Source organism: Octopus bimaculoides, chromosome 6, assembly GCF_046866305.1.
Source record: "Octopus bimaculoides isolate indiv1 chromosome 6, ASM4686630v1, whole genome shotgun sequence".
NCBI classification, from domain to species: domain Eukaryota; kingdom Metazoa; phylum Mollusca; class Cephalopoda; order Octopoda; family Octopodidae; genus Octopus; species Octopus bimaculoides.
The window spans coordinates 48,713,014-48,736,716 of NC_142933.1; the positions used below are offsets into that span (position 1 = coordinate 48,713,014).

General features: G+C 33.4%; 1 protein-coding gene across 4 annotated transcripts in view; it reads right to left on the reverse strand.

Annotated features, from left to right (window-relative positions):
* The window catches only part of LOC106882864 (uncharacterized), a 114,270-nt gene extending 105,343 nt beyond the window's left edge, over positions 1-8,927 (reverse strand). For all 4 annotated transcript variants that reach the window (XM_089353843.1, XM_089353842.1, XM_089353841.1 and 1 more), the window contains exon 1: positions 1,356-8,927. In XM_089353843.1, coding sequence (XP_089209969.1) covers positions 1,356-7,086 — 5,731 coding nt within the window. In that variant the 5' untranslated portion in view covers positions 7,087-8,927. The remainder of the gene's footprint in view (positions 1-1,355) is intronic.
* Between the last annotated feature and the right edge of the window lie 14,776 nt (positions 8,928-23,703).

The window sequence follows — 23,703 nt, forward strand, 5'->3', positions numbered from 1 at the left end:
ATATTTTGTGGATATCATTGTAAGATAGGAGTGAGAGGTTGGATCTGAATGGTTTCAATATAAAACAGGTAGAATATTTGGGTAGGATGTGGTTGGCTTAAATACTAAAGGGTTAAACTTTTTCAAACTGTAAAGCTTAAAGTAAAAATTTATATAAAATGTTAAGGATAGAATTACTTTTAGATTTGTACAAGTTCCAATTCTGCCTATAATATGAGTTACTGATTTATCTTACAACATTTCATTATAAAAAAAAAAGTAATTAAATTATTCCTAGATTTTAACAATAATGTGCTCAATCATCATCATCATCATCATCATTTAACGTCTGTTTTCCATGCCGGCATGGGTTGGATGGTTTGACAGACCAGCTGTAGAGTTGCCCAAGCTCCAGGTCCATTTTGGCATGGTTTCTATGGCTGGGTGCTCTTCCTGACATCAACCACTTTATAGAGAGTACCAAGTGCTTTCATACAACACTGGTATGGGTGCATTTACGTGGCACCAGTACGGGTACTTTTTACATGGTACCAGCACCCACAAGCCTGCAAGATTAGGAATGCTCCACTGGAGGGGGATGCAGGGGACAAGCCTCAGTGTTAAAATAAAACTAAGGGAAAAAAAAAAATGAAAACTGAATGTGGCCATACTGGTGTCATGTAAATGGCACCCATGAAAGCATAGTTGAGGCCATTGCCAGTGCCATGTAAATGGCACCTGTGAAATTGGAGTTGGGCTGTCACCTGGACCTTGTAAATGACACCCATGAATCACAGTTGTGGTCTCTGCTGGTGCCATGTAAATGACACCCTTGCATCGTAGTCATCGTCATTGCCAGTGCCACGTAAATGGCACACATGAATTGTAGTCATGGTCATTGCCAGTGTCATGTAAATGGCACCCATGCCAATGACACATAAAAACACCCATTATGCTACTGGAGTGGTTGGCAGTTGCAGAAACCATGCCAAATCAGACAAGAACCTGGTGCAGCTCTGGCTTATCAACTCTAGTCAGACTGTATAGCCCAGGCCAGCATGGAGAGGGGATGTTAAATGATGAGGATGATGATTATCACTTGTAGAAAGAAGCTGTATGAAAACTAAAAATAGTTTTCTATAATTCTTCTCTTGGTAAGCCTAGTAGCCGTTTTTGGGCCAATAGAACTTTTTCTCCTTTCAAGGAACGAGATTGCAATTTTTGTGCCTCTGGTAATTCAGAGGTTAAATCTTTTTCACTTTGAAAATGGCGGGATAACATATCCTGCTGTATGAATATGTTATTCTTAAGAAGACCTATACAATCAGAAGCATTAGTTTCATTAGGTAGTAATGTTGAAGACTGATCAAGGTTACCTGGTGCATTTTCAGAATTTTCTTTCTTTTTGTGGGGCAATGTTTTGTAGTGTCTTGTTCTTTGTGCTGGGTCTGAACCCAGAAATTCATCCTGCTGATAGCTGGGGTCTGAATTGAGTACAGAGTATTCACTTTGACCCTTTTTAAGAGTTGGATGAAGTAAGTCAGTAGGTTCCTCTGAACTCTTTTGTCTTTTAGACTTTGATTGAAATTTAGCTAAAAATTTCATTGAAGTGCTTTTCACAAGACCAGGTCCTGAACTCTTGGGTGGTACTTCAGGTTTCTTTTGGTTTCCTTTTTGTAGATGTTCAACTGATTTCCATTTTTTCTGTGAAGATTTTTTATTTACATTCCCATCATCCTCAGCACTTATAGCTCTTTCAGAGGATTGTGGAGAATCTGGAGTTTTTGAGGGTTTTTTCTTTTTTCTTGGCAAAGAATTACTTTTATTGAAAGTGGGTGTTGTTCCCTCATATGACCATTGTTCAGTTGGTCTATTTTCATCAGGATTAGTTTTTTGTATAATATGCTCAGGGGCTTTGATTTCATAATGATCTTTATTTGATGCAAGCGGAATTGTATCTGCTGAACTTTCCAATTTTTGCATGTTTGGGGATGAGGGCTGAGTGTTTTCAGTTTTTGGAAGTATCAACGAAAAGTCTTTATTTTCATTACTATTGAGAGAGACCATCTGATGTGGTTTTTCATTCTTTGATTCATCTAAAGCAATTGCTTCTTGTGATGATTCATGAAGATATCTGGTGTTAGACTCACTGGAATTAATATCAGAATTGTTTCTCTCTAATGGAAAAGCAGTATTTTTTGATAGTTCCATGCTAATTTCAGATGTGGGTTGATCAACATTTTCAATATTTGAATTGGCTCCATACTGGATAGTTGACATGGAGTCCAAGGAGGTTGTAGCAAGGTATTGAATATCAGGCTGACTTACAGGTTTTTCTATTTCAACTGTTTTGGGTTTTGCAGAAACGACAACTTGAGAATCAGATGTGATTTGAAAAGAACTGTCAGGAAAGTCTTTTGAACTGGTATCACTCTTAGCATATTCTGTATTATCCGAAAATTGCTTAGTTTCATAGTCTTTCTTTCCAGGGCTTCTTGGTATTATTGATTGGATTCTTTCTCCTTCTGTTTCATATTTTGTTTTTATCAAAGTACCTGAATCTGGTGCTACTAATTTCAGAGCAGATTTATTGGGTTTCATGAAAGTGGTATCAAATGTGCTAATTTCTTCTCCAAAGATTTGTTTACGTACATTTATGGAAGGACTTTGTTGCAAATTTGTAGTTTCCTTTGGAGAATTTGTTACAAGTATGCTTTTTGGAGTAACAGTTGTAAAGTTTTGAGTTAGCATATCAGATGAAGCATATGATTCATGTGAGAATTCTCTACTGACAGTATTGCTGTAATTTGACTGTGAGGGTGATAATGTTGAAAAACTGTTCAAGTTGTTATTTTCAATTGAGAGATCCTTCGCATCATCATTCACCTCACATTTTGGACTTTTTAATTCACTACTGTCTTTTAGATCAAATGAAGGAACATCTTTCATCAACAGTATGGGGGAATCATCTTTATCCTTATAGAAATTTGGTTGTACATAATTTGTTGGTTCTACAGAAACAATTTTTGAAGGGGAGGAAAGAGAATTATTCTCTGTTACAGAAGATTGTGGAAGGGCTGTTTGATAAGAACTAACTGAATAATTTGGAAGTTTGCTGTTATTTTCAGGTGATAATTTCATGGATACATTTTCTTGATGGCATAGCTCAAAACTGGACTCTGTAAGTTCTGGAGTATTGTTTGGAAGTTCTGGGGTATTGATAGGAAGTTTAGCTGAAATCATTGAAGGCTCCTCAAAAATCTCATTTGGCCCTTCTTGATCTTTTTTATTATATACTTTTAAATTTGCTACTTCAGCAGGTGTCTCTTTGTCTAACTCATGTCCACTCAAAGTAGTTTGGGGAGAAATGCTTAATGATTCAGTTGTTTGATTATTGGAATGTATTGGCTGCTCAGTAATATTTAGTCTGTCTTCACTTTTAGATTGCAAAGCATCTAAACCAATAGTAAATGCACTAGGCTTTTCAGATGTTTCCTTCTGATAAGTAACAGAAGAATCATTTGCATCAGTTTCAACAACCTGCATAAAAGAACTTTCTGCTTTTGAGGCCTTCAAGTTGTTCTCAAAATTTATTTCAGGAGACTTTATCTCTGGAGTAACTTCTAGAGTTGTCAAATCAAACATTTTTGCATCAGATTTCCCATCTATATCTGAGTTAAATTGATTTTGTACAGATGTAGTTGTAGACAGATATTTTTTATTTGGCACTAAATATATAGAGGCACTATTTGAGGTAGTAGAGACACCATTCAAAGATGGCTGTGTTTCAACAGAATGTTCCATTAAATTAACAGTTTCTGTCTTGGGTTCAGCATCAACATTGTCCTTTGTTAGCTGTGATGGAGAATTTGGAAGGCTAACAGAAAAACTTGAAGTATAAAGAGGTTCAGATGATTTGGTAGTAGAAATAATTATTTTAGAATTTTCTGTTACATGTGGCATTATTATAGATTTTGGTGGGCAGTCCTGAATGAATTCAGATTTTCCTTTAGACTCTTGTTGATCTTCAGAGAATCTTTCATGAATTGCAGCTCCTTGTTCTCGATCCACAACTACTTCTTTAGTAGTTTTTAATACATAGCTTTCTGAATTCTCATCTCCTTTGGCTGGAGAATGGGTTGTTGACAATTCAGTTTGGAAATATTTAGAATCATTTTTAGAATCAGTAGGAATTTCTGATAAATCTTTATCATTAAATGTTTCTATTCCTTTATCTTTTATTGGTATTTCAATTGCCTTCAACTTTGTAGAATCAACACCTTTTTTTATGTTAGTATCAGCATCTACATAGTTCTGTGTATCCAAAGGTTTACATGTTAATGTTTCATTCATTTGGTTCGTCTTTAATTCATTTAAGAAAAAGGGGCTATCAGTATTATCCTTAACTGTTGTTTTATTCATAATGGTATGAGAAGTATCTTGGGAAGGTACAAACAAGGGACTTGAAGCTAAAGCTCTTGGCATTTCCACTTCATTTTCTGTTGAAGAATATGCAATACTGTTGCATTTCTCAGGGGATTTTGTTTTGCTAATATTATCGTTGTTAGGTGTAATAGTAACATCTACTAAAAGTTTCTTTGTTTCAAGCATTTCATCTTTTCTTGAAGTTAAAGAATTTTCATGAAAATCACTTTCATTTACAGTAATTTCTTTTGGAGCTTGATAAGGTACTGACTGAGTATAAGTTTGAGAGGTTAACTCAACAGAGGTTGTCTCTTTCGAAAATGTATCTGTTAAATTATTGGAGTTATCGAAAGTGCTATCAAATTTGGTCAAGCTTTCTTGGTGACTTCCAGCTAAAGAATCACTGTTGATGTTTTCTGAATTAGAAGTTTCAGAAAAATTCCAGGACACTTGTGTTTGAGTTGCAGGAGTTTCCAAAGAACAAGATTCCAATGAAGAATTGTTATTTTGAAGATCTTTTAAGGATGTCATTTTTAAGTTTTCCTCACTAAAATCCTGTTTTTTCTCAAATGTTTCTTTTATGACTGGTGAATATTGCTTTTGTAATTTATCCTCAGTGATTTTATGGGCTATTTTTTCTGATGTTTCTACACTTGGCTTTTCCACAGTAACAGATTTAAAATACATAGGATGTTCAATTTGGCGTTTTTCTTTCTTGTTAATAAAATTCTCTTCTCGGTCAACTATATGGCTATCTGATTGTGGCTGTTCATGAGATTCTGATTGCATCTCTTTCTCAAATTCTGATAGTATCTCTTCCTCAGATTCTGAGGGTGTCTTTTCCTCAGGTAACTTTGAATCTTTAGCTGTTATTGAAACACTTTTATCAACAACATTATTTATGGAAACTGATGCATTATAAGGATCTTGATACTGTATATTGTCAGAACTTATCTTGCTACCTACTTCAACTGATTTTAATTTAGTTATGTTTATATTTGCTTTATCATCTGGTAAAAATTTAACTTGACTTTCAGTTTCTACAGTTTCAGTATTAGCAATTGATTCAGTGTTTGGTGTATCTCTTTCAATGTTTGCCAGTTTTAATCGAGCAATTTCCAGCAAGAGTTCATCTCGACTCAAATCTTTATAGTTTTGCATTTCTGTACTTAAATGACTTGTTTTTGGAAGAGACTGTACTTCAGGAGTTACTGCTATAGATAAATAATTTTGTTTTGAATGTGATTGTGTATGAGTTTTACGTTGAGTTAATTGAATTGGTTTTACTGTGTGGCTGGTGACACTGCTTTCTAGAATTTGAGTACCTTCAAAGCCCAGAAATTTATTATCATTATAATTTTCTAAACTAATTTGAACACTTCCTGGATCTACACAGTCTGTGTAATCATATTCCATTTCAGTTGCTTCTGTGCTTTTGTTTATTGATTTTATGTTTGCAATTGAAGAGTCATCTTCACCTGCCTCAAAAGAATAGAAACTTTCTTGATCAAAGCTTATATCAGTTGGAACTGGTTCACTACCATCAACAATCTTTACATTTGATGTAGCTTCATTGATAGAAGTATAACTTTCCTGATTAAGGTTTTGTTCATGTTGTGTATCATTCTGCTTCTGGGATGACATAAGAAGATCTATTCTTTGAGACCAGAGGGGCCTTGAGCTGTTATTATTATTATTATTATCCTGTGGAATATTCAAAGATTGATACTTACTTTCAGATGTTTGATAATTAGAGACTGATGTACTAAATTGCTCATTATTAACCTTATTATATGACAATTTATTTATTTCATGATGAGATTTTTCAGATGATTCTCTTTCTTTTCTCATAGCTTGCAAATTGTAGAGCCTTTCTTTAATTTGGTCAAGACGATCAGCAGTAGCTGCTGCTTCAGAACTCATAGCTACAGGTGTCATCATCCCTGAATATTTTTGAGGAGTAATACATGTTGAAAAGGAACGTTTCAGTCCATGTATTGAACTATAACCAAAATCATACTCTGATGTAGTATCATCAAAAAGGCCGTCATCTAGACCATCTTCATTGAGATTGCCATACATTGAAGAATCATAATCATAATTTGATGAAAATGAGTAAGTACGGTGACGAGGTCTCCAGGAATACTCGTTTTCCTCATTCTCAAATCTGGAACCATACATAAATCTATCATCAACAGTTACAGAAGAGCTAACACTACCTGTGGGGGAAAGTGCGGGGTCTTTTTTATAATCACTAAAAGATGAATTGTCCATAAACTTTTTAGCACCTAACCTTGATGGAAGAGTGTTATATATATCTCTGCTTTGAAATTTTGAAAACTTATGTTCAAACTGTTGATTTTTTGATAAAGCATCACCTCCAGTATGTACATTTCCAGACTTTATACTTCTAAATTCTTCCAAATCACTTGCAAAACGTATCTCATAGTCATCTGTTACACCTGAGCGTGATAAACCTTTAAAGTCTCTACAACGACGTTCTCTTAATCGTTGGAGTTTTCTTAGCCGCTGTGTTCTTTCTCTTTTTTCCTCATCATCAGGAAAGTGTATGTCTTTTGGTACACATTCCTCTGTAATTGTTGAGAAAGAGAGATTTGGTTTTGAACTAGATCTCCTCAAACTTGTAGTGGGCCTGTATCTCTGTCTTCCAGAGGAATACATTTTCAATTTTTTTTTTTTTTTATGAATTTATGACAGAATCATACAATGAGAACAATAACTTTTTATAAAATTTTCATTAAAGAGCCACAACAGTTGATGAAAAAATATTTAAAATCATTGCACTTTGGAGAAAATTAATACAAAGTTAAATAATACTCATCAATCTAAGGCAATTATTTAAAAACATTACCGTGCTTGAATAATTGCTAAATTATAAATGTTAAGAACATACCTTCGATAGAAATTACTTGGAACAGAAGAAAGATTAGAATATGTTGTGTGCTTCGTTATGTTTTGAAGTTTAAGATAAAACAGAATTCCTTTGTATATTACAATTTTTATAATGTAAATCTGTCCCTGAGTATGTGTTATGAAGTTTTGGGTATACAATCATCAAATAAATCAATATGTTTTGTTTTTTTTTCCAGCTTATTTTGTTAACTGCAAAATCAGTTTTCTTTTCCTGTGTCCTTTTCAAGCGAAGCCTACTATATCAAACCAGTTCTTGATAGCATGTATACTGTCATAAGCACATCGTAATGCAGAAGGCGGGACGTAAGCAACAAGTAAGGACTCTGCTTGTAGCCAATAGGAAGACTACTGTCAGCTTTACAGATATACATTGTACAGAAGTTTGATAATAGGCCAAAGTCAGGTAGCAGCAGTTGGAAGTAAAGTATATGTTAAAAAAATATATAAGAGTAGAAGGGACAGCTAGCATTTCAACATATGCTGGTCTGATTGTCTACTTCTTTATAGATTTATTTCTGCTGGCTGGTGAGACAGTTATTTTAATTTTACTCTAACAATCAGGTTTCCTTATAATTATTTGTTAATGTAGCTAAATAAACATCAACCTTCAGGGAGAGGGGGGAAGATATTAATTCACGTATATTTCTACACTGATATTCAGTTCAATAAAGGTAGTATTTATGTTACTGCTACTGATTAGACCCGATCTAATTCTGAGTACAACTATAATGTAGGCATGCCCAAACTCAGCATATAGTCTAGTTTTCTTTACTACGTTCTAGCATGTTAATACTTATTTTATTGATTATGAAAGGCTAAGATACAAACACAGAAGTGTAATGTGTGAATCACTCATTAATTATACAGTCTATGTTGGAACTTGTTGTCATTTGAGTCATTAAAACCAAGTTGTTTGGATGAAATGTGTTAACATCTATAATCTGAAAAAGTACATTTTTTCTTGAATATGATAGGAAAAAAACTGTTGATTGCTATGTTAATAGATATTTTTATAAAGAAGTCTTCCCTGTTGATTAATTTACAAAATTATCTTACAAGGTTATGTTACAAGGAAGCTTTCTCTATTGATTAACCTGTAGATTTGATTAGGAGTGTTCTGGATATTTTGATTATTTGATTAGGAAGAATATGGCTGCGCTGTTCCCCATATAAAACCAAGTCCATTTTAGATTTTTGATTGAGCCCATTTATTTACATATGAACATTACAAAAGTTACTCCCCAGAAGCTGTATCACCTATTACCCGTAGAGAGTCGTGTATGCATGTTGTATTTGGCTAAGAATTGGCTACCTATATAGTTGTGTGGCAAGAAGTGAGAAATTCTGCATTCATCATCAACAAATGATTAATTTTAACCAGATGTCAAGTAGTGACCAAGCATCCTGTCGTCTCAGGGCTCCCTGAAACTTGTGTTGATTGTCCTGCACTTCTATATAACCATGCTTTAGTGGGAAACTATGGAACTTTTCATTGATTGTATGCTTGCAGCTATGATATGATTGGTTATCAATTAGACTGATATTGCCTAATATGCTGTGGCCTATTTCTCATTAGTGAGCTAATGCTCAGCTCTAAACTCTGCTACAGATCTTTCCCGATTATATAGTTGATACTAAGTTAGTACTGACTGAGCAAATCTATAATCAAAGGCATTTCAGTAATGACTATCCTATATTTTTATCAGGCTTGCTGTAACTTAGACAACATTTCTTTTGAAGATAGGGTGTGGCATGAGATTTATTTGGTTTCTAATTATGGCAGGTCAAGTTACTGCATAAATGCTTACTATTGCTTTGTATTCCATCAAATGTAAAGCAATGAAATCTATATTTTTACAAATCAAAAGATAAACTCAACTTGATCAGTTATTTTTTTGTATTCTGAGGTAAAGGCATTGCTGTATATACATTAAATCGTTAGCCATAAAAATGCTGAGGAATCTAATTTATCCTTTCTACTATAAGCGCAAGGCCTGAAATTTTTGCGGAAGGAGCTAGTTGATTATACTGACGCCAGTACTTGACTGGTACTTCTTTCATCGACTCAAAAGCATGATAGGCAAAGCTGACCTCAACGGAATTTGAACTCAGAATATAAAGACAGGTGAAATGCTGCTACGCATTTTGTTCAGTATACTAATGATTCTGCCAGCTTGCCACCTTAGGACTCAAATTAATAATGGTCTTTTAGAAAAAGTTCTTTCTGGTAGGAGTAAAAAGGCCTCTCTGTACTAGTGTGCAAAAATAATGGAGATTTTAAAATATGTGGAGACATAAAATAGTCTTTATCTAACAACAAATTGATATTTTATTCTCTTTCTGGCATGAATTATTTTGCTAAAAAAGAAGGCAAGAAAATGTCTGAAAGACTAAAGTGTTACTATTGCAAATAGAGAAAATGTAACTTGAAATATAAAAATATAGAAATAGAAAAAAAATATATAATAAAGTGATTTTATAATCTATTCTGTCTTTGAACCCTATCAAAGATATCATCTTCATGTAGCAGATACCACTCTTTCCAAGTTAAACTGATGCAAGGATTTGGTTCATCAGTTATAAAGTATTCTTGCAACCTAGAGTTCAGAAATAGATCTTAACTTAATATCTATTTGCAGCTAGATAATTTGGTCAGTAGAAAATGTTAATGATGAGATATGAACAATCTATCTTTCAGTTTGCAAACCAATATAACTAAAATTGATATAATTGAAACTCTTATAACAAATTTACAAATACAAACATACACAAATTACTCATATATTTGAAGATTTTTTCTTTTTTTTATCACTACTCAAAGCCAGGGAGATAACTTTGTCAAGGAATTATATTTATATAATTGTTCTCATACTCTTATACAGTAAACCTTCACATACAAATCCATGACATATATAGCAATCTCTAATTCTTTTGTAGAAACACCAGAGAAAGAAATTAGTGGTTGTATTGTCTTCATGAGCCTTTGCCAGTTTGAGTGACCATTTGTTTTTTCTTTGTATTTGGTCAAGGATGTTTGTTAGGAAAACAGTAGCACTGTTTTAGATATGTGAGAAGTTCTTCAATATGTGTTACACAGACTGTGGAGAATTACCAACTAATCAGAACTGAAGTATTGGGTTGGTGTATAATTATTGCGGTTTCTTCAATAAATTTTATTCAACAAAAACAATAGCATGTAGCAAAAACATCTTTAAATAATTATTCTGGAGCATATTCACCATCTACTTCAATTACTGCTTCCCATTTGCTTGGCAGATGGTCAGACCATCATTTAAAGATGTTTTTGTTAAATATTGTTATTGTTAAATAAAATTTGTTAAAAAAAAGCTGCAATAATTATGCACCAACCCAATATTTTCTGGCAAAAAGAGAAGCAACGTCATATGTGAAATCATTATCAAAGATTGTCAAAGCTAGCATTCTTAGTGACTCTTACGTTTTTAATTGTGTGTTATGTATACAAGGCTGTAGTGACGTAATGTTTTTTTTTTTATATATTTGAAGACTAAACTATCCTGGCTGCATTGAAATACATTTACATAGTGCATGCTTGATTTAAGATATTCAAGTTGAGTGAGAATTTACAGGAGTGTAGTAGTGTGTGTATATGTGGTTAAAAGTAACTGAATGTAGGTTATTAATGTTCATTTGGCAAGGCAGATGTTGGAGAAATAACCAAATCTTGATGTACATCAGAATTGTTAGTATATAGAGGGAAAGTCCTTCAATACATGCTGTAATGGAGTAAAAAGAAACTTTGGTCCAAGACTGAACATGCTCAAAGTCCTTTTTTTGATGTAGAGATGATGGGTGACTTCTTTCATATGTTATTAGTAGTGTTCTTCACCTAACTGTACAGCTGCAGTGCTGTACATTGAGTTTTAGGCTTGTGAGACTTCATTGTGAGTGAGAGAATGTTGATGAGTATATTTAAGAGAATGGTATTGGCCAGATACTTAGCTGCCTCAGAAAGGTTCAAACAATTCAAAGGACAGGATTATTATATCATAGAAAATTGTAAGGGGAGTTTCCTTGAATAAGCAATGGGAAAAAGGTGGGTGGAGGAAAAGGTCAGTATTGTTTAATGAGTTAGTGTGTCAGTCTAAGATATGAGTAGAAGAGGACACTATCGGATGTGAGCCAGTTTGGAAAGGCAAATGATTCAGTACCAGAAGTATCAGCTGGAATGAGTGCAAGAGTTGTGTTCATTGGAACCATAACATCAAGAATGAGACAATCTCAGTGAGGTGAAATAAGATAGATATCCTCAATATAGGATTAAATTTAGCTGAGAAACAGCTGATTGTTGAGAGAACTCAAAGAACAATAGACACAGCAGATGAATTCAGAGAACCAGAGAAGAGAGTCAGAGTAAATGGACTTTGTTGCTGATATCTAGGTGAAAATGAGTCAGAGAAAGATCCTACATAATTCCAAACACCATTTTTCAGAAAACACATGGTATATAGTCTGAAACTTGGACAACAAAGATGGGTTAGAGATAGAGATGAGAGATTTGTACCATAGAGAGAAATAAAATTTATAGTTTGCATGTTATGAGGAATTAGTTGGGAGGGTGGAGGCTGAAAGAAAATCAAAGATATTGTTATGGAAAGATGAAATATGTCCAAACAGATGTGATTCTTATTGAGACATTTTCATGATTCTCAAGATTACCATAGTTCATGAGCTGTTGCCAAATACTGGAAATTATTAACCTAGTTGGGCCTCTCAACATACTGAACATCAGTCACAAAGTAGTAAAAAAGAGGGTGTTGGTTATGTACCAGCTGATAGGGGAGCCTGCCATGACGTTACCTATGATATGGATCTCTTATCTCCGTATTATCTCTAAAGGTAGGATTCTGGTGGGAAACCTTTTACACCAGAATCTTCTGATAATCAATGGCATTATGCCAAGTGCATCTAGTGACTGTGTTCTCTTAAACAACAGGTCTTGTTTGAGTGCTTACAATTCTACTAAAGGCACTCAAAGGCTACATATTGCAGTAGCTCTGGAAGTTAACGTTACCTCTAAAACATTCTTCTGTTAATATATATAAGTAATATCTACTTTTTTGTTATTTCCTAAAAGACTATTTTACTCAAACAAGAGAATTTATAGTTATCAAATTTCAGAGATAATATCTATGTTATGTTTTGTTCACATGAATCAAAATGGCAATCAATTTACTACTAAATTAATAACTGTTTTGAGAGCCTATTTAGTTGCCATGATCTACATTTTACTGCTCAAAGTTATAATATTTTTTTAAGATGGAGAATAAAAACAAAAGTATTCTACCTTTTAATCTTTATGTTAGAAAAGATATAAAAACTCAAGGTTATGATAATTATCCCAATCAAAACAAATGAGTGACCACATACCAAATGAGATTTGTATCTGATCAGAAAGTAGGTAGGAGCATACATTAAAAATATAGGTGAGAATATAATGAATTTAAACCAATGAATAATATAATTGAAGAAAATAAAAGTCATACATGTAACAGATGGTTGTTAAATTAAAAATATTGTAAAATATTTATTCCTGTATTTAGGTCAATATTTGTTTTTACTTCTTTTGTTGTTATATCCATTTTTTCATGATAGCATGGACGAAGTGATTTAACAGTTATGGAGGCTTTCAGACAGTTGTTGCATATATTTTATAGCCATCTGCTCTTTCTATTCTAACCTTTAATTGAAGTGGGAAAAGTAGCAGTTAAGCAGACTGTGGTAAACTGATTAATGTGCATAACCTGGGTCTATATCACAACACTTGTAAATATTGAGTTGGTAAAAAAGTTTGTAGAGTTTTTAAAATAAAATTCATTAACGATATTTAGATAGTTGTACATACTTTACTCAACTACATATTTCCCATTTTGTTCCACTACCTTTTGCTATCTTTGAGGCAGTTTCATGATCCCATCCTCTCAGAGCTTGACATCTGTCTGGGTCATCTGCTCAGGCAGTAAAAACTGCCTGAGCAGTTTTTACACTCTTTTAAAGAATCAAAGTTCTTCCCATTAACCCCTTTTGTTACCAACCCGGCTAAAACCGGCTCTGGCTCTGAGTACAAGTGTCTTGTTTTCATAAGTTTTGAATTAAAATCTTCCACCAAACCTTAGTCACAAATTTATGTTCCTAACACTAGCTGAATGATAACTAAGTTATTTTACTAAATTCTTTATTACATTAAAGTAGTTGAAAGAAACACAGAGCATCTTGAAAGGGTTAAGAAAATTTTGCAGGGATCGGAATAAATGGTAATCCAATGGTGCAAGGTCAGGTGAGTATGGTGGGTGGGGTAAGACATCCCATCCAAGCTGCACCAGTTTCTGTTTGATCTGCAAAGAAACATGTGGTCAGCACTGTCCTGATGTAAGATTACACCCTTTCGGTTGGCTAATTCTGGACGGTTTTCATTAATTGCCTCCTTTAATTGGTCTAATTGGGAACAATAATAGCCTGATTTTGTGGAAGTAGCTTGTAATACACAATGCCCTTCCAATCCCACCAGATACAGAACATCACCTTCTTTGGATACAGACCAGCTTTAGTAGAGATTGAAGGTGGTTCATTTTGTTTTCCCCAGGATCTTTTACATTTTATGTTCATTATTTACATTATTAAATATAGAACTGTATTTTATGTTGTTGTAAATAATCCATTTCTCATCACATGTGATCATTCTTTACAAAAATGGGTCATTTTTTTTTTGTTTTCGTCTGAGCAGAGAATTGCAGATGGAAATGCATTCTATTAAGTTTTTTTCTGTTAAGTTATGAGGCACTCAAACATCATAACAATTTATGTAACCAAGTGTTTCTAAATGCATTATAATTCTCACATGAGATACATGGAGAATCTCCGTGATGTCTCATGATGTGTGACATAGATTATTTTTTCATAACTCTCCTGATTGTAATCCTAGGGATTACTATGTGTTGGGTACAGTCAAGAAAGACACTAATCACTCTGCTTGCAACACCAAGGCTGAGCTGGTGACCAAGATCAAAGAGGTGTTTTAAGATCTTCCATGGGATGCAGTGAAGAACACATGCACCAGGTTCTGGAACAATCTTGAGGTCATGGCAGAAGCTGAGGGCAGCTACTTTGAGTAAACTGTTATCTCCCAGCCATAATCTAGTTGATGTGTTTTGTTTTTTTAAAATAGTTTTGTTTTAATTCTAAGTAATATTTATAAATAACCAAAAGAGGGGGTTTTGTTTTTGCTCCCCTCGTAATACACATGCTTTTAAAAGAAAAGTATTTCTTCTCCCTAGATAGTAAACAAGATTTCAGTTTTGATATTGTATTCCAAATAAATCATGATGTTTTATGTAGATACCCATTTTTAAAAAAATTATATCATAATTATCCACATTTACCTATAAGTTCCTCGTGACCAAATTAACAAGGTTCTGGTCAACTGACCAAAAAATTGAAAGTTCTTACACTGCCTTCAGCATCATCTAGAATACCTGACAAAACACTGAACTTGTAGGCAATGCTATTTGAAACTGGTTTGCTTCGCCTGCAAAATATTGCTGTGTCAACTACAGTTACCTCCCTTGTCAAATGTTCTAGAACATTCCAAGCAACCACGTTTAGCTCCCTCTTTGCCAGCACATAAGGCATAATTGCTAAACTACACACAGGAGGGTGTGAGAGGCAACCTCGACTACTTAAGAGCAAATTCCAATTGAACCTCCCTCTCTTTTCTCTAAGACACGGCAAAGTCACCATTGGAGAGAGATTCAGGCATAAAGATTCGATGTTTTTCCCACCAGTAACTTGCTATGGTATTCTTCACCTAGTGCCTGTTTGGAAGCAATTTTTGGTGATTGAATTCCTTCTATTTTTCTGCCTTCATGGAACATGGCAAGATGTTCAGAATCTTTTACTTCAATCCCAGATAACCAGGTTGAATATTATGTACTCACAGTATGAATTCGTTTGTAACACATCTGAATAAAATCTTGGATACAAAATTGTTCACGCACTGATACAAGTGTTTGCATCTGAGGTATAATACAGCCATTGAAATAATGACCCAGCACAGTTGTTAAAAGCTCTCAATAATCCTGTCCACTTAACTATACATAGGTATCATGTGGGATTTTAGTTCACTATTGTTATATTAATGTACAACAGTGAGTCTAAAATCTTCAAGAAGGCTATTTCAAACTACTTTATATAACAGAAATCTTTGTTAAAAAGAAACATATACAGTCAAAGGAATTAGTAGTGGTCTGCATTGACAAAAATTATACTATGGTTTTATTTTCTCCTCACAGCATATAAACTTTATATGAAAACAACCTTCAGGTGTTGCTCCAATACCCAATGAACCAGTGTAGTAGTGATAGAAATAGGATGAAAACAAAGCATGATGTGCTAATTATTATCATGTTCATCTATTGGAGAATCAAGGCCATCTAGTCATCCTTTCGAAGGACTGATGACATGTGCAGTGATTTTGTATAAATGAAGAAGAGTTGCATACTGTCAACCTTACACTCTTGTTTGTAACCATCTTCAATCCAGTAGCAAGACCAGGTCAAGACAACTTGACATTGAAATGGATGCAGTGGATGACCAAGATGTCTTACTCGCCTCATTTTGCTCTTTGTACAGCACAACACATTGCAGCAGCTGCCTTCCTCTCCATTGAGCCATGAAGGTTTCTTCTGTAGAGTCCACCAGATCCAGCCTTCACATGCATAAGTAGGCAAGCCCATAGAGAGGACGTGACATATCCTATGACTGCAGCCCAGAGTAGATCTAGGAACAACAGTGGCTAAGAGATGTTTTCACACTCTTTGGAACCTTGAGACTCCCAAACCAGAGCCCTACAACTAGATGTAATTTAAAGTCATACCCAGGACGAATGTTTATAGTGTGTTGATGAATGACGGTTTACCAATCAGTTGAGCAGTGGATTTAGAAGATATTGTGTAGATGATTTGTATGCTTAACAGGGAATTTGAATATAATGTAGAGAAAAAGCAACTGTTCTTACTTGAAGTCATTTCAAAGTAGATGAAATAATTTATAAGTATTTGCTTAGAAACAATATTACAATCATCCCCACCAGAAAAACAAGAAAGAAAAAAGAACACTTTCATTTTAAAAGAATTTCTATTATGAGTAATAAAACACTTAAGTAACTTTAAAATATTTCAAAAAATTATAATATTTATAAGATTCATTAATGTATAAGATTCAATAGAAATTATGAACTTCTTAGGTCTGTTGTACAGAATATTTTGTTTTCATTTTGCTATTTACCAGTCACCAGCTTTTATATATATATATATATATATATATATATATATATATATACATTATATATATATATATATATATATATATATATATATATACATTATATATATATATATATATATATATATATATATATACATATACATCTTAGGAAACTAAAACTGAACTTCCAGTGAAGAACTAAAAGAAGAATTATTTAGGAAATCATTATCTTTTTGTAGTAAGCATGGTTGTAGGACTTCCAAAAACATTAATGCTTTTCAATCTTTCAAACGAAGTTCCTTGCAATATTTATTCAACATTGAGGTGCAGATACTTCTATGTTAATCTTATTAAAAAGACCCAAAAGACCCTGTGAGTGGCAGCCCATTTTAAACTTGTAATCAATGAGGGTGTTGTCCACCATTGCATATATATATATATATATATATATATATATATATATATATATATATACATATATATATATATATACATATATATATATATATACATATATATATATATATACATATATATATATATACATATATATATATATATATATACATATATACATATATATATATATATACATATATATATATATATACATATATATATATATATACATATATATATATATATACATATATATATATATATACATATATATATATATATACATATATATATATATATACATATATATATATATATACATATATATATATATATACATATATATATATATATATATACATATATATATATATACATATATATATATATACATATATATATATATACATATATATATATATACATATATATATATATACATATATATATATATACATATATATATATATATACATATATATATATACATATACATATATATATATACATATATATATATACATATATATATATACATATATATATATACATATATATATATACATATATATATATATACATATATATATATATATACATATATATATATATATACATATATATATATATACATATATATATATATACATATATATATATATACATATATATATATATACATATATATATATATACATATATATATATATACATATATATATATATACATATATATATATATACATTATATATATATATATATATATATATATATATATATATATATATAATGTAAATGTAAGATCTAAAGATCTAGGTTTTGGAAGTTAGTAAGCTTCAAGCAGTAGGTATAAAAAACAACTTTCAGGAACAACAGTAGTTTAATAGTGTAGAAGGTTGTAAGTTTTTCCCATATCAAAGTACAATAAGCTGAAAAAAATTATTCTATATTTCACAGTAAGCAACTAGGGTTGCTATGTATGTGAACAAAAATCCAAATTGAGTGAATGGAGCAGATAAAATCCAGGCTACATATGTTACCTAACTAGCAGAAGCACGGAAGTAATAATTAGTCAATGAAGGGTACTCCAGTAGCTACTCATCAGGCCAAAGATACCTTAGTTAAATGAAGGTTACATTGTCATCAAGGGATCCCAAATTAACTCATAGGAGATTTTATCAAAAATGAATGATAAAGCACAGAGTGAGAGAACAAAATAGGAAAACATATGTATGAAGAAGATATGAAAGTGGTCAATTGTCTAATGAATAGCTAGTGGAGGATCCCTTGTTGAGTAATTGTTACTTCTGAGGTTCTGCTAGTTAGGAAACATATGTAGCTTGGATATATATATATATATATATATATATATATATATGTATTGTGTCTGGGGAGAGTCATTCTCTTTTTGTGCCTTATTATTTAACACATTCAAAAGTTCAGTTTCCACTCATTTACTTCATTATTTTTTCTAAAATCTTTGTTGCATCTTGCATCATTTTCAATACTTGTTGACTCTCAACGACTATTGAAGAGGATGCGAGATGCAACGAAAATTTCAGTAAAATATTTAGCAAAAATAAAGAAGTAAATGAGTGGAAACTGAACAGGTGAGTGTGTTAAATAATAACACACAAAAAGAGAACGACTCTCCCTAAGCATAACAAAATATGCTTCAACACATGAACTCACATAAAGAATCTTGCAAACCAAATTCAAAAACGATATATTCATACATACATACATACATACATACATACATACATATATATATATATATATATATATATATATATAGGTATGTCGGTTCAAACAGGAAAATAGAACTCATATTTAGCAGAAGTAACAGAGTGACTCAAGATCTGAGGGTTTCATGCATTGGCACTTCTCATATATATATATATATATATATATATATATATATATATATATATATGCAACACATAGTTAGCTTTGCTTGTCAATAGTTATTTATTTATAGTACTTTATACTGCAATTGGTGGACAATAGTGGACAATAGCATCATTGATTACAGGTTCTCAATGGGCCAGTCACTGCTTTTCTTCTAATTTTGTTTTCTTATTTTATTTTTGCAACAAGAGTAATACAGAAGTGTGTGTGTGTGTGTGTGTGTGTGTGTGTGTGTGTGTGTGTGTGTGCGTGCGTGCGTGCGTGCGTGCGCACACACATTATTTTCCCTTTGGTTAAGTCCTATGAGATGTAAATGCAGAACAATAAAACAGAAAACAATATATACCATAAATTATTGTCTGATAAGTACTTTAGTTGTGTAAATGTATGTATGTGAAGGCACATGGTCCATTGGTCAGGGTGCTGCAGTCATGATTGCTAGATTATGGTTTTGATTTCTAGACCAGCAGTGTGCTGTGTCCTTGAGCAAAGACACTTTACTACACACTACTCCAGTCCTTTCAGCCCTAAATGGGTAATCCTGCAATGAACAAGCATTCCATTCAGGAGGAATGCTGGCTAGTTTATTTAGCGAGAAGGGTGGCATCATTATAAAGCAACAAAAATACAAAGAAGTGCATTGTGACTAGCGATGTACAACAACATCTAATAACCCGGTTGATACAGTAATACCATGATATATATGTATGTGTGTGTGTGTTTTCATGTGTAAGTTGTCTAAAAACCCATAAATCAGGAAAAAATACACTCATACATCTTTTATTAGAGTGGGTATATTAATTGATACATGGCCGTAATTGATATATGATACTGTATATTTCAATTAATATATATATATATATATATATATATATATATATATATATATATATATATATATATATATATGAAATCAAATTATCTTTATTTCTCAAAACAGAACACAATTTACAAATCAATAAATACAGGGTCATGATTGGTCACTATCAGTTTGTGTCAGATGCTGTCAAGATGACAGATGTTCTCAGACCCTGTCAGAGCCTATACTACTGATTTCCTCTGCAAAATAGAGTAATGGCAGCCCATCAGAGGAATGGGTTCTGCAAGGTGGAGTGGCTGTTGCAATGAGTGTCACTGGCCATTCTCCTTGTGGCAACGCTGTCATGGTCATTACTGCAGGGCATGGCTGAGCACACTATTTTCTAGGGTATGTGGCCCATTGCACCCCTACCTCCTCCTCCTTCACCTGCTTTACCCCTCACCTTTTTGTTTTCTTTCTTTTACTTTTTTATCTCTTTTTTCCTGTTTCTTTGTATCTAAATTTTAATAAAAGTTGTAATACATGAAAAACAAAATTACAAAAGTGAAAAAAAAAAAAAACTACTTAAATGAACAAAATATAGAGGCATATACACTCCAAAATTATACATTGCACTAAGGTACAATGGCGTATCTGTCTAAAAATTTTTGAGGTAATTATTCACAGCATTATCATAAGTGATTATGAGCCTGAGGCACTGGAACAGCCAAACACTCTTGCAAGCATTATTTGATACTTCAGTGAGACAGGATGCATCAAATACATCCTTTTCAAGCAACCTGGCTCCCCACAACATCTCAAATGCCAAAGGTTGAAAAATGTAATTTAAAAACAATTATGATATTCCATCATTTTATTTCATTACAGGAGTAGGCGTGGTTGTATAGTTAAGAAGCTTGGTTTGGAATCATGTGGTCTTGGGTTCAGCTCCTCTGTACAACACAATGAATAAGTGTCTTTTGCTATAGCTACGGGTCAGCTAAAGCCTTGTGAGTAGATTTGGTTGGTAGAAACAGAAAGAAGTCCATCGTGTGTTTGTGTGTGTGTTTGAGTTTACCCTTGTCTTGACATCACATGATGGTTGTAAAGAAGTACCACCATCATACAAGTGATGTGTTCATTTTCAATCTTCCTTGGAAAACATGTCAGGCCATGGGAAATACCTTGCTTGGAAACAGGTGAGGACTGACAACAAGAAGGGCATTCAGCTGTTGAAAATCTGTCTTGACAAGTTCCGTCTGATCCATGCAAGCATGGTAAAGTTGATGTTACATGTTAATAATGTATGATGGAGTGAAAGATTTGCTAACAGCAGTATCTTATATGAGGCATCTGCCTCTAACTAAAGGCAAAGAGTGAATTCATCATGTCTCTTTCCAATGTCCCTGGGGATATTTATGCTGGCTAGGGCTCATTTAACAATTATGTTTATCTCACCATAATGGGCTGAATGGTGTAATGCTTCTAACTTCTCATATTAATATACATACATATGCTGAACATTAAAAAAATATAATGAATACTCAGTGTTTACAGATGACATTACTGATATATTCAACAAGAAAGATATTCCAATGTTAACATTGCTGGTCTATTCTGAGATTTCCAGTTCCATCCACTAGTTCCAGAAAAACATCATGTAACAGTTCAAATAGAGTTCCATGCAGAAAAGTGTCAAAAGGGCAATATTGACAAATTATCTACAAAATCAATTTTCATCATGCCAGTGCACTATGCATCATGCCAGTGCACCATGCATCATGCCAGTGCACCATGCATCATGCCAGTGCACCATGCATCATGCCAGTGCACCATGCATCATGCCAGTGCACCATGCATCATGCCAGTGCACCATGCATCATGCCAGTGCACCATGCATCATGCCAGTGCACCATGCATCATGCCAGAAAAAATGTAGCATCATCACAAACACTTACTATTACTCTCAGATTGGTCATGATTTAAGTGATCTTTTTAACCATGATAGCATTTCTTGAGCTTCCATATCTGCAATTTTGAATATACATCAGAAGATAGCTTAAGGATCATTTCCCTTTTCAATATATTGTCCAACAAAATAATAACTGATGCAGTTGAGAAATAAAACAGAAATAAAAATGTATTTGACTATAAATTGTCTCAGACACTGAGTTAACTTCTCCTCTGGAACGAACAATCTAGTTATAGAATTTCACCCACCACCCTGTTGGAACCAGTCTATGTTGAGCAGAGGGGTAAGTATGAATGAGGGAAAGATACAGAGGAGTGCTTACATAAACCCAGATGAGCTGGGTCTAAAGAAGTATCATCAAGATCCCAGATATTCAAATCTAAGTCAGATCCCAGCTTAACAATATCAATGATGCTCAATGCAAATAGTACAGAGCCAAGTGCTCATTCTGCTGAATTCCTGGAGTAGAAAGAGCACATTGGTTGCTTAAGGAGAGATGAGATGGCTGCTAAAAGCCCCACCAAGTAAGGTAATCCAGAGTTCTGAAACCTTCATTAGGAAGACATTACATCTGAATAGAGTGAAGGCATTTTAAACTGAGTTTAAGAACCCTCTTGGGGGTCTCAGAAGTGCTTACAAATGGCGGTGGTGTGAACAGCTGCTTTGCACCCTAGTTTAGCATCAGTCCAGAGCTGAATGGTTGTGATTTTCGAAGAGAGGCATCAGGAGATCAATGACAAGCACACACTGAGCATGATGCTTTCAAAGTACACCCCACTACAATGAGGCAAAGACCATTGGATTTAAGGAGCCTGAATAGTTTAGCACTCAAAAAATAGAAACAAAGAACTTATAAGGGGGAGAAAACTCTTGGGAGAAGAATCTGTTCAGGAGTTGCTAGAGACATTCTAAAAGTTTGAGACTTACACCACCAGTTGACAAGCAAATACTGTTTTCAAGATAGTGGTAGTAGATTCTGTGACCAGACACTGCAAGAAAAGAAGTAATCACTTTTCTAGCATTATCTAGTGTAAAAGGCCGTCTTCAATAGCCTGATGGAGGGGTAGAGGAGTTCCCTTCTCAATTGATCAAAGGATGTAGCAATAGTCTTTCTGCAGAAAACGTGAAAAAAGGGAAAAGATGGACTGTTCTTTTGATATCACATTCTTGAAATTGGCATTGAAAGTATTGTTCAGGTTTGAACTGGCTGATATTTGTATCTGCAGCTTTTTTTTCTTTCAATTTGCTGTTGACTTGAAATGAGAAATAGTTAGGAAAGTTTCAAATGACTCAAATTGTTGTTTTAGAGAAGATAGCAAACTGACTTTTTTGTCATTCATGTAGAGAGTAACAAGTGGGAAAAGAAGCAATCTTTGCAAATTAGAGACATCATTAGATAAACATACACTTTTTTGAAAATTTTGGGAGAAAGCAGGAGTAAAACAACTTTGAGTATCTGTTAGAATATGAGTGATGAGTTCTGATGTTGATAGGCAGGTGCCTCAAGGCATCTATAAGTTTGCTGGAGCTAGGTACAACCATACAATGAATGCCAAAAGTGAAGTGGCATTAGTTACAAAACCAATATTTTGTTTAACTTTTCAAAAAATCTTTTAGTCAGCAGGAAAGGCAGTGCCTATGACCATTACGTGATCTCAAAGGCTTGTGACAGGTAGAGAGGGAAGTACTCTCAAAGCAGTGACTTGGCTTGAATGCTTGTAACAAAGTTGACTCCTCTAAAGGAACTCAATATGCAGGTGTTACTACAAAACCATGTCATGAATGAAGTATACCACCAAATTAAATCATGCTGGGATTTGAAATAAGAACACACAAAGCCAGAAGAAATGCCAAAGGCATACAGTTCAACTAATCGAATGGTCTGGTATCATACCTCTTTAATTTCCTCCAAAAGGATGAAAGGCAAAATTGATCTATGCGGGATTTGAACACAGAACATACTGTTAAAAAAAGAGAAGCTAA